General features: G+C 40.6%; 1 protein-coding gene across 14 annotated transcripts in view; it reads left to right on the top strand.

Annotated features, from left to right (window-relative positions):
* The window catches only part of TATDN1 (TatD DNase domain containing 1), a 39,605-nt gene that overhangs the window by 2,519 nt on the left and 20,967 nt on the right, over positions 1-16,119 (top strand). For 3 of the 14 annotated variants that reach the window (XM_005613269.4, XM_023648319.2, XM_070221356.1), the window contains exons 2-5: positions 6,569-6,669; positions 9,380-9,445; positions 11,580-11,629; positions 13,908-13,971. In XM_005613269.4, coding sequence (XP_005613326.3) covers positions 6,633-6,669; positions 9,380-9,445; positions 11,580-11,629; positions 13,908-13,971 — 217 coding nt within the window. In that variant the 5' untranslated portion in view covers positions 6,569-6,632. 14 annotated transcript variants of the gene reach the window in all.

Raw genomic sequence — 16,119 nt, 5'->3', positions numbered from 1 at the left:
CTCCCCAAAGCCCCCCAGTACATAGTTGTGTATTCTAGTTGTAGGTCCTTCTGGTTGTGCTATGTGGGACGCCACCTCAACATGACCTGACAAGCGGTGCCATGTCCGCCCCCAGGATCCAAACCAGGGAAATCCTGGGCCACCGAAGCAGAGCGCACAAACTTAACCACTCGGCCATGGGGCCAGCCCCCCTAATTTTTTAATAGATTTATACAGAATCATAAAAACACATAAACATTTCAGATTTTTTTAAAGATTTTATTTTTTTTCCTTTTTCTCCCCAAAGCCCCCGGTACATAGTTGTATATTCTTCGTTGTGGGTCCTTCTAGTTGTGGCATGTGGGATGCTGCCTCAGCGTGGTTTGATGGCAGTGCCATGTCTGCGCCCAGGATTTGAACCAACGAAACACTGGGCCGCCTGCAGCGGAGCACGTGAGCTCAACCACTCGGCCACGGGGCCAGCCCCACATATCAGATTTTTTTACAACAAAAATGGAATCATCCTATACATTCTATCTTTGTTATGTGACTTACTCTGATAGTTAATGTTTTATTCTATGTCATTTCAAAATTTCTGCCTATAATGAATTATGAACAATACTTTGGAAAACATCATATTAGACCCATGGAAGATTGGAACAAGCTTTACATGGAACAATTGTGTGAAAAATTAAACCGCTGCTCTAAAAGCAGCCTTAGATTTTGATTTAGGACAGCTCGCTATCCTGAGATAATGCTTCTATGTTTCCCCCTTCTATCGTCGCATAACAAATGGCTGCCCCTTAAAAACTGCACCCAATGTTTCTAATATGGGGAAGGAGGGCAGGAAGCGAAACTATTTGTGTTTTATGGGAAACGTTGACCCTCTTAGAGGACACTTCAACATTATGTCCTAGGTTATCCTTTCGACTAATTTCTGTGACTTTATATGAGTATTATACCACAGGGGATTATATCCTCAATCTGAATAACAATAAGAGTCTGTACTAGATCATTGCAAGGTAATGGGACTTGGGGTGCACTGGAACCTTCCTTTTCAAAGCTTCTGGCCCATCAGTGTTCCAAAACTGACCAGCCAAAGTCCACTTAAGGACTTGGAGTGAGGTGTACCCCAGGAGTGGTAGGGGTGGCAGCAGTGGTGTATAAATCTTCATGCATTTACAAAATTTCTTTGGATGTCTTGTATTTATCTTTGAAATAGTATGGTGCCCTTTTTAAATTCAAAAGACATTTTATCCCCTAAATCTTCTGAAGTAAAATGGATTCTCCAGGAAATCTCAAGGTGTTACATATTCTCCGGAACATCCCTGGTTTGAGAAGCACAGCTTTATTATTATTTTTTTTTTTTTTTTGAGGAAGATTAGCCCTGAGCTAACTACTGCCAACTCTCCTCTTTTTGCTGGGGAAGACTGGCCCTGGGCTACCATCCATGCCTATCTTCCATCTACTTTTTACGTGGGACGCCTGCTACAGCATGGCTTTTGCCAAACGGTGCTGTGTCTGCACCCAGGATCCGAACCGGTGAACCCCGGGCTGCCAAGAAGCAGAACGTGCAAGCTTAACCGCTGCGCCACCGGACCGGCCCTGAAGCGCAGCTTTAGATGATTCCTATCCTAGCAGTCTCTGCACCGGCCCCCCCAGTGAACCAGTGAGAGAGCAGCCGGCGGTAATTAGTAACATAACTACCTCTTGAGGCCATCCAGCTCGGGAGTCTCAGGTACCTAAGCTTTATCTGTAGTTGTGTTCTTTTAACAGGATTCTGATCCTGCCCTGTGTCCCTTGCAGCAGGCTGGTTGGGGCTTCTGGCCATCTCTTGTATTAATTCCATTTCCTGAGGGACTGGACCTTATTTCCTATTCTTTGTCTTGGATTCCCTTGGTCAACCTCGTTATTCGTTCATTCCACAGATATTTACTGAGTCTCAACTGTGTGCCACCCAGTGTCCTCAATGCTAGGAATCTGTGATGGGCAGAAAGTAAGTCATAGTCTAGTGGTGGAGACAGCCAGCCTCGTAAGTGCAATAATGGCTGTTTACCACGATTACAGAGAAGGCGACACTGAGGAAAAGGAACATGATTCTCTGGGCCTTTGGTGAAGAACGAAACTTAGACGAGGAGGTCAGAAAAGGTTTCCTTGAGGAAGTAACACTTGGGCTGAGCTCTGAAAGAAGATTAAGAGTTAAGTAGGCAAAAAAAGGCAGGGAGAAGGTTCCAGGCAGAACAGCCTGTGCAGACATCCTGTGGCAAAAGGGTGCATGGTACTTTTGAGGAAGTGAAGGAAGACCAGTGGGTCTGGAGCAGAGAGGAGTGGGGAAGGGGCTGAGGTACAGAATGAGCTAGAGAGATTAGCGGAGCCAAGATGATTCCATGTTAAGGACTTTGGTTGTTATCCTAAGAGCATCGGGAGTCCAGTTAAGAGTATCATGATCTGATCCATGAATGAAAAGAAACCTCGGGTCAGGACGAGAACACAGTGGAAGGGACCGGAGTGGCATTCTGGCTGGAGTGTTATGGTAGTCGGGGGACGGAAAAGAGTGTGCAGATGTGAGAGATTGAGATAAAATCCACCCGCTTGGCATGGACAGCTTGAGAGAGGTGATGTCATAGATTTTCTTAGTCTGTTTGGGGTGCTGTAACAAGTACCACAGACTGGGTAGTTGATAAACAGCAGGAATTTATTTCTCATAGTTCTGGAGCCTGGGAACTCCAAGGTCAAAGCGCCAGCATGGTAGCATTCTGGTGAGGACCTGCTTCCTTGTTCATAGCTGGCACCTCCTGGCTGTATCCCCGCATGGTAGAAGAGATGAGGGATCTCTGTGGAGCCTCTTTTATATGGTGGTCATTTCCGAAACAGTATCCAATCCAGAGCCATGCGTTTGGGTGTTCCTTAAGTTTTTAACAGAAGTTGGCCAACTTTTTCCTTAAAGGGGGATTTAGTACATATTTTTTATCTTGTAGGCCATATGATCTCTATTGCAACTACTCTGACCTTGTCACTCAAAAGCAGCAGTAGACAATATGTAAACAAATAGGTGGGGCCATGTTCCAGTAAAACTTTGTTCTTTTTTTTTTTTTTTTGAGGAGGATTAGCCCTGAGCTAACTACTGCCAGTCCTCCTCTTTTTTGCTGAGGAAGCCTGGCCCTGAGCTAACATCCGTGCCCATCTTCCTCTACTTTATATGTGGGACGGCTACCACAGCATGGCGTGCCAAGCGGTACCACGTCCGCACCCGGGATCCAAACCAGCAAACCTCCAGTCGCTTAGAAGCGGAACGTGCGAACTTAACCGCTGCGCCACCAGGCCGGCCCCTCCAGTAAAACTTTGGATACTGAAACTTAAATTTCTTATAATTTTTAGGTGACACAAATTACTGTTCTTTTGATTTTTTTCAACTATTTAAAAATGTAAAAGCATTCTTAGCTCAGGGGCAAACAAAAATGGGCGATGGCCTGGGACCATAGCTTGCCAACCCCTTTATCGTACACATTTCTTTTTCATGGCACTGTCCTGCAGAAGCAATTTGACCAGTTGTCCCACGGAAGTCCTATCTTCTGGACTTGTCTGTTTGCTATGTGGCAGTGTTTAGCTTGCTCCCTAATTTCCTGCAAACTTGAAGTTATATCTGATTTATTTTTTTTTTTGAGGAAGATTAGCCCTGAGCTAACTGCTGCCAATCCTCCTCTTTTTGCTGAAGAAGACTGGCCCTGAGCTAACATCTGTGCCAGTCTTCCTCTACTTTATACGTGGGACGCCTACCACAGGATGGCTTGCCACGTGGTGCCATGTCTGCACCTGGGATCCGAGTCAATGAACCCTAGGCCGCCGAAGCAGAACATGTGCACTTAACCGCTGCGCCACCGGGCCGGCCCCTGAAGTTATAGCTGAAGGCTGAGCAAATCTAAAACGATTTTAAATGCCCTGTTTGCTGTCCCTTTGTATCCCTAGGTCATGGGTGACAGTGATTTGACATGATCCTCTGAGCCCAAACAGTGAGCCATTGATTCGGAGATGTGGCTTTCTTTTGGTTGCAAACAGTTTCTACTCTTATTTCGTTTTGAAAATAAAACTCATTAATACTGGAAGTAGTTTTTAGCAGTAAAGCAGGTACTGCTTTTAAAGCCAGCTAGTTAAAGAAAAAATTAATGGAAGAGAAACATTACTGATCGTTACAAGGTGACATGCCACTAAAGGTGTGAATCTCTCAATTTTTCCCCTAATCAGAAGTAGTAATTTTCCATCTTGCCTTTTTTTACTTCCTCTCATACTCTGTCACCCTTATCTCTTACTTTCTTAGTTTTTCAAGCTATTTCGAGCTTAGTTTTCAGGCTAGAAATTGATTTGCATACAGTATTTGTTTACTTTTTTTGAGTTTATTGCTGATAGGGACTTCTTAATTTTAAAGATACTGTCCCTTATTATAGATCAGCACATTTTGAACAAGTTAAATAGGATTTTGACTTTATTTTTTTTATTTTCATGATTGCATCATGAGTCTTTATAGGCAGATTGACTTACGTTTGGCTGTTTGCTCAGTCTTGGATTGGGAGTGTTAAGCACTTACGGTTTGTATGACAATATAGCTAATGTTGACTAAAATTCCATTTGTTATTGGCCTGTTACAGAATTTTTACAAAATTGGCTTAGTAATAATGATAATTACATTCTATAAGGCTTTTAATTCGCAAAAATGCTTGCACATTCATTTTCCAGTTTGAGCCACATTTCATCCTGGAAGGAGAAATTTTATGCCCACCCTTTTAGTGAGGAAACAGGCTGATTTGCCCAGGATCATTCAGCTAATTAGTCATAGTGCCAGGAATTCTGACTCCAAAGCCCATTCTCGTTCCATAACTGCAGTCCCCATTTTATTGTATTTCTCAGAACTTGCTCACAGATTGAATATTTTTTGATGATCAGTTTGAACTTTTCTTTGACCCCTCTGTATTGACTTCTAATTATCTTAAGCACCCTGCCCGTGTTTGCTGGTAGTGGGTGGGTGGGGAGTGGGAGGCCCAGAGGCCATCCAGTATAGGAGAGAGGAGAACTTCTTAAAGGAAAGAGAAGTGAATCCAGAGGCAGGAAAAAGATGTTTGCCTTTGTAGGGGAGGAAAAACTTCCTCCTGCCATCTTAGGTTCTGTGGCTGGGCCTAAGAATTAAACTGATGGGGCTGGCCCGGTGGCGCAGCGGTTAAGTGCACACGTTCCACTTCGGCGGCCCAGGGTTCTCTGGTTCGGATCCCGGGTGCGGACACGGCCCCGCATGGCACACCATGCTGTGGTAGGCGTCCTACATATAAAGTAGAGGAAGATGGGCACGGATGTTAGCTCCGGGCCAGTCTTCCTCAGCAAAAAGAGGAGGATTGGCAGCGGTTACCTCAGGGCTAATCTTTCTCCAAAAAAAAAAAAAAAAGAATTAAACTGACATAAGACAGATTAACAGGAGAAAAGCATACAGTTTTTTCTTCACGTGCATGGGAGTCTTCAAAAGGAAAATGAAGACCCAAAGAAGCTGTTAGGCCAAAAAACTTAACAAAAGCTTACTTGGGGACGTGATAAGACAGAGGGGCTTAAATTGTGTAAATTTGGGGACAGTGACTAGGAAATACATGGGATAACTAATGGAAGATAAGGGTTATTTGGGGTTTGTTTGTACAGATCCATTTTGACTTTGACTCCCAGTCTCTGGTGATAAGACTGTTCTCTTCCTGGTCTAGGGAGGGTTCATGGGAAATTGTATGACCTGCTTTTAGGTAGAAAGGGGGAGATCAGAGAGCCTTTTCTGCATCTGCTGTATCTCAGGTGCCTTCAGCTCGAAATAACCCGTGTGCCAAAGTGGCGTATTTTGGGGTGGCATGTTCTGAACCCCTTCACCAAACCTAAGGTGAAGCAGCCTAGTCATCAAAGGATAGAAAGCAGCTGTAATAACTGACCCAGGAATACACTCTAGGCAAACCATGAAAGAAAAGGGCTATAAGTCACAAGGGATTTTTGCAGAAAAGGGAAGAAATTGGTGGCTGAGCCAGTGCAGGATATGCTAAAGCCCAAGGCTCACCTGGGTCCAAAGCTGAATATATAGTCACACACCGCTTAACGAGGGGGATGCATTCTGAGAAAGGCGTTAAGCGATTTTGTTCTGCAAACGAACATTGAAGAATGCTCTTACGTAAACTCAGATGGTATAGCCTACTACACACCTAATCTGTAAAGTACTAAGGGGACCACTGTCATGTCCCTTGTTAACCAAAACGTCGTTATGTGGTGCTTGACTGTAGATCCTTGAAGTACACTCTGACTAAGGTCCTGAAGGACCAGTGCACGTCGGGAAGAGCTAGGATCTAACAGGAAGTGGTGTCACCTGGAATTGTCCTTAACCAATGTCTGCCTCAGAGTGAGCACTGAAGAACGATTTCGCATCCATTCCAGTTAGGGTTGAGACAAGGACATGGAGAGGCTTCAGAAACTGGGCCTCCAAGCTAATCTTCAATTCGCTTCTAAAATTAGTATCATACGTTTACTTGTTAAATTTGCTTGCTTTTCATTTTCATTTGTTTTTCACTTCATTTTCTAGTCAAAGATTGCCTTGGAAAAATTCTAATCTCTTTGCTGCACAAAGAGGAAATGGGCTAGAAGAGATGCAGACCGTTTCTGTGCTCCTAATGATCATTGATGGTGGGTGACCATAGACTGACCCCTGTGAAGGATTATTCTAGGCAAAAAGGCCTCACCCCTCTCCCCTGGGTTTCCTCTCTCAGTCTTCCCACTTCCCTATCTAATTTCCTTTCCTTACTTGAAATAAAGTAGATGCTGATTTCTTGTGATCTGGGCCATTCCACTGAACCCCTGTATTGTATTTATAATATTCGATAATGTTTGTGTGTTAATAGCCCTTTAAAAAGGTTACTGATTATGAATTCATTTCTTACCCTCTATTGACGTATATGCTGTTGCCCAAGTGTCTTTGAAGTTTTCTGCTTTGTGCCTTTCTCTTGGTATTTCAAATGCCTGGAATACTCTCCCCACCATCTCTTGGATTATCCAAACTCCCATTCATTTTTCAAGGTCTGTCTTAATGTTGAAGCAGCACAGCTCACTGAGGGCCAGCTTGGCAGAAATCAGAGTGAGAGTATACCAAGTCAGAAGCTGACTCTCATACACTGCTGGTGGGAGTGGGAACTGGTGCAGCCACTATGGAAAACAGTGTGGGGATTCCTCAGAAAACTGAGAGTAGAACTACCATATGATCCAGGTATTCTGCTGGGTATTTATCCTAAGAACATGAAAACACGAATGTGTAAAGATAGATTTACGTTCACTGCAGCATCGTTCACAATAACCAAGACTTGGAAGCAATCTAGGCGCCCATCAGGGAATGAATGGATAAAGAAGATGTGGTATATATACACAATGGAATACTACTCAGCCATAAAAAACGATGAAATCTGGCTATTTGTGACAACATGGATGGACCTTGAGGGTATTATGCTGAGTGAAATAAGTCAGAGGGAGAAAGTCAAATACCATATGATCTCACTCGTAAATAGAAGATAAAAACAACAAACAAACACATAGCAACAGAGATTGGACTGGTGGTTACCAGAGGGGAAGGAGGGAGGGAGGAAGGCAAAAGGGGTGGCTAGGCATATGTGTGTGGTGATGGATTGTAATTAGTCTTTGGGTGGTGAACATAATATGCTCTACACAGAAATCGAAATATATAACAGTGTACACCTGAAATTTATGTAATGTTATAAACCATGTCACGTTGATAAAAAAAGAAAAAGCTGAAACTCAGCAGAAATAATGTAGAGGTCTGTTGGTAGGCAACTGTCCCCCACCCCCCACCACGAACTTGGAGAGTCTCCTAGTGCTAAGAGCTAAAGGATGTGTATTTTAAATAAAGAAGGCATTTTTATTGCCCATGGCCACCACAATCTGACTTCACCTCTTCTCATTCCCCTTGTTCCCTTATGCTCTACAGCAGGATTTACCCAGAACCGCACTTGATTTTTTGGGTCAGACAATTCTTTGTTGTGGGAGGCTATTTTCTGCGTTGTAGGGTGTTAGCAGCACCCATGGTCTGAAGCCTAGATCCCAGTAGCACCCCTCTCAGTTGTGACGACTAGAAGTGCATGCAGACGTTACTAAATGTGGTGTGGGCGGGGGGCGGGTTAGAAGAGAGGGGCTGCAAAGTTGCTCTCCGGTGAGAACCGCGTTGTGCTCCACAGTCACAGTGAACTTCTCCAGTCTTCCAGGTGTAGTGTGTGCGTACACACATCTGTATGTAGAGTGTCCTTTCCGTTCGTTAGCTTGTAAGCGTTTGCTTTCTTCCAGATCTCGTGAAGCTTTTCTCATCATCCTTGTAGAGCTCTTACTATGTGCCAGCCATTATGCTACGTTCTAGGGATACAGCAGTGAAGAAGATAAATGTTTTTTGCCTTGTGTTGCTTACACTCTAGCTTATTATATCACAATTTCTATTTGTAGTTTCCATATAAACTACATGAAGGGCAGGAACCAAGTATTGGGTCTTATTCATATCTGTATCCCCCTAAGTCCTTACAGAGTACTTGGCACAGAGTTGGTCTTCCTAAGTATTGGGTGAATAAGGGAAATAAATAATGCATTCCCCTCTCTGCGTCTCGCTTGCGTTACCCTAATCCAGGTTCTCTTCATTGCAAATATGAGCTCTTGCCTGCTCCCAGATGAGGTCCTAACTCCATTTACCCCCTTCAAATCTCACCTTCTGCACAGACGCCAGATTGAGATGTCCAGAATACACATCTTACTCCTCTGCCTAAAAGCCATCGGTGCTTCTTGTTGGACCTGGCATTTTAAAGACAAGTGTCTGTAACATGGCTGAGTCTGGCCTTTTCTGGCCACTTCCTTCCCTACACTTCTCTCCAGCAGCCAGAATGGCCGACGGCAGTCTGCCTGATATTTCACACCCCCGGTGCTTTGCTCCTGCTGCTTCCTCTGTCTGCACTTTCCCCTCTTCTACCGGGTAACTCTAACTCATCCTGTAAGATTCAGATCAGAGATCCCTTCTTTCTGGAAGCCTCTTCTGGGCCAGCTACTGGGCTAGGTTGAGTGTTCCTCTTCTATGCTCCACAATGCCAGTGTCTACTTACAATATTTTTCAATTGTCTGTTAGTGGGTCTGCCTTCCCAGTTCTGTGGTGAGTTTCTTGAGAGCAGGAATTGCATCTTACTCTTTGTATCCCAAGCGTCCGGTACAGTGATTGTTAAATGGTAGGCACTTAGATTTTGTTTGTGTGAATGAATATGTGAATGAAAAGTGTAGTAACGGGAGCTTTTATTTAAAGTGGAAGTTTCAAATAGAGGCTCTTAATGATTAATCATTTTATTTTTGCTTTCCACAGATATTGGTATCAACTTGACAGATCCCATGTTCAGAGGAATTTATAGAGGGGTTCAAAAGCATCAAGGTAAATGTTTCTTTTATTAAGGTAAACAGTTTCTCTCTGAAACATGTTCTGCCTCAAGGAAATCATGAAAAGCATAATCACTCTTACAATTGAAATTAAAGGATTTATTATGCATCTTGGATAAAACAGTAAGCAAAGTGAAATCCATATAAGCTATATTGATAAACGATGATCATGAACATTTACAGAGCACATGTTATATCAAAGTGTTATCAAGCCCTTCTTATCTGTAGAAGTTTATAATTTTGAATGTGGAACTTTAAATAACCATATACATAGAAGCTGATAATAGTTGATTGTTTAATTAGTCTTTTAAGCAATTAAACAGTAGGGCACATAATTCAAAAATCACATACAGTGGAACGTCAGTATAATGTCTAGTTTTTTGAAAACATTCTCAGCTGCATGACAGAGTGGCAGTGTGAGGAAGGCAGAGGTGCAGTGCTGTCCACCTTCCCTGTCTTGCCTGCCCCTTTATCCAAGTCCTGCAAGACCCTAGAGACCGACGTGTGGGTGGGAATAGACAGAAGGACCTCAAACGTTCATGGAAAGCTTAACCAAAAGCAAAATGGTGTATATTTATCTTATCAAGTTCATTTAAAAGGCATATTTTGTCACCTGAGGTAACTAAGTGGGAAATGATAGTGACAACAAGTTTTTGAAAGCAGAATTTCTCCAATAAGCTGGTCTGTGAATATCGCCTCTGAAAATTACTATACTTGTTACTGTGTAAATGCAAACAGGACGGTTTGGTTTCATTGTTCTGGATGATGTCGAATGGCACATTTGAACAAGCTAAGTCAGAAGCTCATCTTCTTTGCTTCTAGGTGATCGTAAGTGAAAGCTGCTCTGAATATAGGGAATGTCAGATGCCACTTGAAAGAAGAAAAGTAAATGTTAGCTTTCCTAAAACTTACCTTTCATCAAAACTTACCTTTTCTACTTCCTTTTGAAATTTAGATGATATTTTTATGTTTTATGTTTATAAGATGTTACTTATATACTGCAGGCTATTGAATAAATTGCATTCTTCTTTTCTTGGCTTTGTGGCACTGAATGGATTTCATGCTTCATGACTGTGTGTGTGTGTTTGTATACTTGTGTTTATGAAATAAGTTTTATTGTGATCTATATCGGTATTCCTCTAGTTTATAATATCTAGGAAAACTGGTTGCCCTACTTAGTATAAGTTCACTAAGTTGATATTTTTTGTCTAAAAGAAATTTTATAGCTACTCTAGAAGTAATAGTAATTGAATTCTAGTCACATCTACTGTGACACTTAAATATGAAATTAATAAATGGATTTGTATGATGTAATTGTTTAATTTTGCTATTCATTTACCTCAGGCCTCTCAGAGATTGGTATTTGCTATTGATTTCCCCAGAAAAGTTTATTTTTACTTAACAGAGAATTTTGGGGAAAAGCAAAAAGCAACTGTCAGAGAAAATAAAAATTGTCCTTCCTCAATGCGAATAGTAGTTTTAGAAATACAGTGTTAACTGAAATCTACAAAGAGGTGTTATATCGTGTTTTGAGAGGCAGTGGAGATGTACTCTGAAAAGCCCTAGTAGAAATAAACAATCTTAATCATACTAACAAATGGCAGATTCAAGGCAAGTGACTTAAATTGTAGTGAGCAAATGCATCTTTAGTTTGAACCCCCGACTTTTGTCACTTTCCGCCTTTTGATCAACAGAATAAAAATACAATTAAATGGATAACTATTCATCTAGTTGGCTTATATGAGTTTCTTTTCTTCTTCTTCTTCTTTTTTTTTTTTTTTTGCTGAGGAAGATTCACCCTGAGCTAACATCTGCTGCCAGTCTTCCTTCCTCTTTTTGTATGTGAGCCACTGCCACAGCATGGCCACTGAGAGATGAATGGCATAAGTCCACACCTTGGAACTGAACCTGGACCACCAAAGCTGGCCCTCTTTTTTTGTTTTTTCCAAGGTTATTGCCATCTCTCTGCTTATTTCATGATGAGTACTCATCAAATAGAATCAGTGTAACTTTGATTTAGTAAATGTGATTGTTTCTATGTATTTTCCTTTCTAGAAGGGATGATTAAATTATAGATAAGTAAATTTTTGTTTATCAAGTTTTCTTAATGTGGGGTTTGTTTTTTACAGATGACTTACAGGATGTAATAGAGAGAGCTGTCCAGATTGGTGTTAAAAAGGTATCATTTCATTTTTGTTACTCTTGAGAATTTTTTAAAAAACTAAATTTTGGTTAAAATACTGCATGCAGAGTAGAAGAAAAAGAGCTAATGCCACACTTGGTATTTTGGGATCTGTAATATCAACATGTAATATTAGCAAGTTAATGAAATAAAATATCAAAATATTCTGTCCACAGCAATTTAAATGACACAAACCTCATGGGGTTGTTTTTCCATCTGATTACAAATGTGGTAAATGGCAAAGTCTCTTTGAAAAATTTTTTTAAAACCTATCTGAATTACCAGGCTTCTTAAGAGGCAACTTTTAATAAATTTTGTAACATAATTTAGCATTTGTTAGAATTAAGCAGTCATCAAAAAGCCGTGTATGTCACCAAGTTTAGCTTTTATAGTGTGGGTATGCCATTTCAGATAACTGAGAGGACACTTTGATTTTTACAGTAATAGTTGGATTGTCAGGAAAACTCCTATTACTTTTTAGAGAGTTCTAAGCACATGAATAGCAAGCTCAGGGTCAAATTCTTTGGATAGATATTTCTTTTTAATTAGTATTTTTTAAAAATAGCAGCTATCCCACACGTGCACACAAGAAATAAGGTTAAATTCCACAGTGTGGAGTCAGGGTGTGTGGTAACTCCTGGTTCTAAGTTGAGTAACCTCAGTTTTAAAGAGTGACACTGCCGACTACATGAGTCCTGCAGTCTCGAGCGCTAAAATTGTATTAGTTATTCACAAGTAATGAGAGAGGATAAACGTTACAACATTAATTTCTTATTATGTGGTCATTCTCTGCTTGGTAAATCACTTTATAAAATGCCATTTTGAAAACTCTGAAGTACGAAGCTCCTAAATTTTCATGTGTCAGCTGTGAAGAGTTTCATCTTAACATTTGTAATCACACATATACGGATTTAGGGATGGCAGAACTGAAATGAAGTTTACTTGGACGTGGTTCCGAACTGAAGTTTAATTCAGCACCTTGCAGCTGTAGTGTAGTGATTAAAAGCACAGTGATGGCATAACAAACCTGGGTTCCAGCCCTAGCTTTGTTCTTCAAAGCTTTATAACCTGGGGTCCTTCAACTCTCTAGACTGCAGTTTTCTCATCCATAAATTGAGAAGGACAGTAAGACCTAATTAATAGAGTCACTGGGAGCGTTAAAGAAAATATGGAATGCAAAGCACTGGATATTATACCTAGTATAAAGTAAACAACCTTTGTTGTGTTGATGGTGGAAGCCGCCATCATCATCATCATCATCATCAGTGTAAACTGGGAGAGGAAGTTATGTCTTCTAGTCTTGCCCTTATCTTTTCATCCAAATGGAAAAGTGATAGATAAAATTAAAGGTAGCCTTGATTAGAAGCTATTTTACATAATTGAAATACTGGACGTGGGCACTTGGTCTTATATTAAAGAATTAGGTATTGTTAGTAAACAAAGTTTTCCCAATATTTCGGTTAATATCTTATTCTCAAACTTTTGGTCTCAGAACCGCGTCACGTTCCTTAATATTATTGAGGATCCCGAAGAGCTTCTGTTTATGTGGGTTTTATCTATTGATATCTACTGTATTATAAATTAAAAGAGAAAAATTTAAAGTATTTATTCATTTTAAAATAACAATAAACCATTATATAACATAAATAGCATATTTTTATGAAAAATAAGTATTTTTCCAAACTAAAAATCTTTAGTGACATGAGTGGAATTGTTTTACATTTTTCCATCTCTTTAATGTCTGGCTTAACAGAAGACTGCTGGACTTTCGTGTCTGTTTCTGCAGTCAGTCTGTCCTAGCCTCTGGAATACCTCATTGCATGCTTGTTACAGAATGAGAATCAAAAAGGCAAATAACATCTTAGCATTATTTTGAAAATAGTTTTGACCTCACACATCCCCCGGGGGTTCCAGGACCACACTTGGAGAGCTGAATTAATCAGCAGTATTGAATCTCTAATTTAGATGAACAGAATTCTAAAGTCAGAGGTCTTTACTTATTCAGGCTTTTGTAACATGACCTGTCCTCAAGGAACTCATGGTCTGATAGGAAAGACCCACATGTGAATCCATTTCGATAGGAAGGAGTGGAGGGGTAGGGGAGTAGTCAGGGACCACTCTACACAGGAGGTGCTCTTTCAGCTGAATCTTAAAGGAAGGGTACGTGTGTGACAGTCAGAGAAAAGTATTCTAGAAAAAAGTAGTAGGACAGCATGTTTGGGAGACTTGTTGATACCCTGTTAAAGTGGGCTTATTTTATTTCTTTCTATTTCAGTTTATGATTACTGGTGGAAATCTACAAGACAGTAAAGATGCACTGCATTTGGCACAAACAAATGGTATCCTCATATTACTTTTACCAAAAAAAAATATGAATTAAATTATTTTGAAGAAGTGAGAACTGCCTCAGGTACAATACAATGGATCATGACTGTAGAAACAACAGGAAAATAGACTGATTTCAGTGGGACATGATTAAGATGAAAAAATTCAGAGTGCCCATTGGTGTATGAGATGCTTGATAAAACCCCCTCATTGTACTTAATAAGAATTACTTTAAGATTTCAGTTAATGAGAATTAAGTTCACCAGGTCTCTAATTTAGCCTCAGATATTCCTGATGCCGTGAAAACACTGCACAGCACTGGAGCATTGTCTAGTAGTGCTGGAAGGTGAGAGGATGGTGCTGGAAGACTGGACAGCGTTCCACTCTGCTGTACACAGTGTTGCTAGGAGTCGGAATCAACTCAGTGGCACTAACAAAAATTCCTGATGTAGCATTTTTGTGTGTCTGTTGTAATGTGTTTAAGATAAGAGTTGCTTTGTAGTTGCTCTTTTTTAACTTAAGCTGTGAAAGATCATTTATTAAATATTTATCATGCAGACCAGACACTGTGCAAGGCCTCAGGAATGCAAGTAATAATATGGTATATAGTCTCTTATATGCTCACTTTATGTTCATACCTTTTTGCATTTATTTAAAATCTGTAAAGTTTTGGAATTGATTCCCGAAGGAATCCTAGTTACATAAAATACCCTCCTTGTCCGGCATTCATTTACTTAAGCTTTTTTTTTGGCATGCTTCACGTGCTAGACACTGAAGAATTGGGCATTCCACGTTATTTTTCAAAATAGCGATTTGCTTATTAAAAGCTATTTTTTATGGAAATCTTCCTAAAATGCATACTTCAGGAACTGCTGACACTTTTTCTTAGTGATTAAGGCCATAAAAATAACTGTCTTATGAGGCTGGCCTGGTGGCACAGTGGTTAAGTTCACATGTTCTGCTTCAGCGGCCCGGGGTTCGCCGGTTTGGATCCCGGGTGTGGACATGGCACCGCTTGGCAAGCCATGCTGTGGCAGGCGTTCCACATATAAAGTGGAGGCAGATGGGCACGGATGTCAGCTCAGGGCCAGTCTTCCTCAGCAAAAAGAGGAGGATTGGCAGCGGATGTGAGCTCAGGGCTAATCTTCCTCAAACAAAACAAAACAAAACCCAAAAATAACTGTCTTCCCAGAAGCATTTGAGGTGTATAAGAATTGTCTTCCATACTTTTTATCCCCAAACAGATGCTTTTAAAAGCTCTCAAATCTCTGGGGCTGGCCTGGTGGCATAGTGGTTAAGTTCATGCACTTTGCTTTGGCGCCCCAGGGTTCGCCAGTTCAGATCCTGGGTGCAGACCTACACATCGCTCATCAAGCCATGCTATGGTGGTATCCCACATACAAAATAGAGGAAGATTGGCACAGATGTTAGCTCAGTGACAATCTTACTGAAGTAAAAAGAAGGAAGATTGGCAACAGATGTTAGCTCAGGGCCATTCTTCCTCACCAAAACCAAAACCAAAACAAAACCCAAAAAGTTCTTGAATCTCTGTTGTCAGCCCTCTTGCACTCCACTCCGCATAGCTGTGTCCTCACTGCTTTAAAAGCTGCCTCCTTTTGAATGTAAACACCTGCATGAGAGCCTGAAGAAGACATCACACCTCTCCAGTGGGTTCAGGTGCAAGAACCTTAAGCCACTTAGAAGCCCTGTTTGACTTCACATTTGTGTTCCATACAATTAAAGCTATCAAAGTATGGCCTCCAAAGAAGTCTGCTTTATTTTTTATTAGTAAAACAAATCCCTCTTTCACCTCTTTTAAGTCACCCTTTTTAAGGGAAGGAATACATCGTAACTGTTAATATTAAATACATGAAATAAGACAGTCACATGAACAGTGAATATAAAAGATAAGATTAGATTATGACATTTCATTCTACAGCAGAGTGTTTCATTTTCCATTCTGCAAATCTGAGTAAATACAAGCTTTGGAAAGAGTTGAATTAATTATTTTTACCAATACATTAAAACAATTTTTATATACATGTCCTGCTTTGTTAAGGCATTCCAAAAATTCTAATATGATTAACTTAGTACAGTTCTGGTAGTTTGAATAGTTTATGGCTATTGTTAAAAATTAACCAGTTGAAATTATTTGATATTCT

Source organism: Equus caballus, chromosome 9 (assembly GCF_041296265.1).
Source record: "Equus caballus isolate H_3958 breed thoroughbred chromosome 9, TB-T2T, whole genome shotgun sequence".
Taxonomy (NCBI): Eukaryota; Metazoa; Chordata; class Mammalia; order Perissodactyla; family Equidae; genus Equus; species Equus caballus.
The sequence above is the reverse complement of the archived record's forward strand: the minus strand, read 5'-3'. Positions and strand labels throughout refer to the sequence as shown.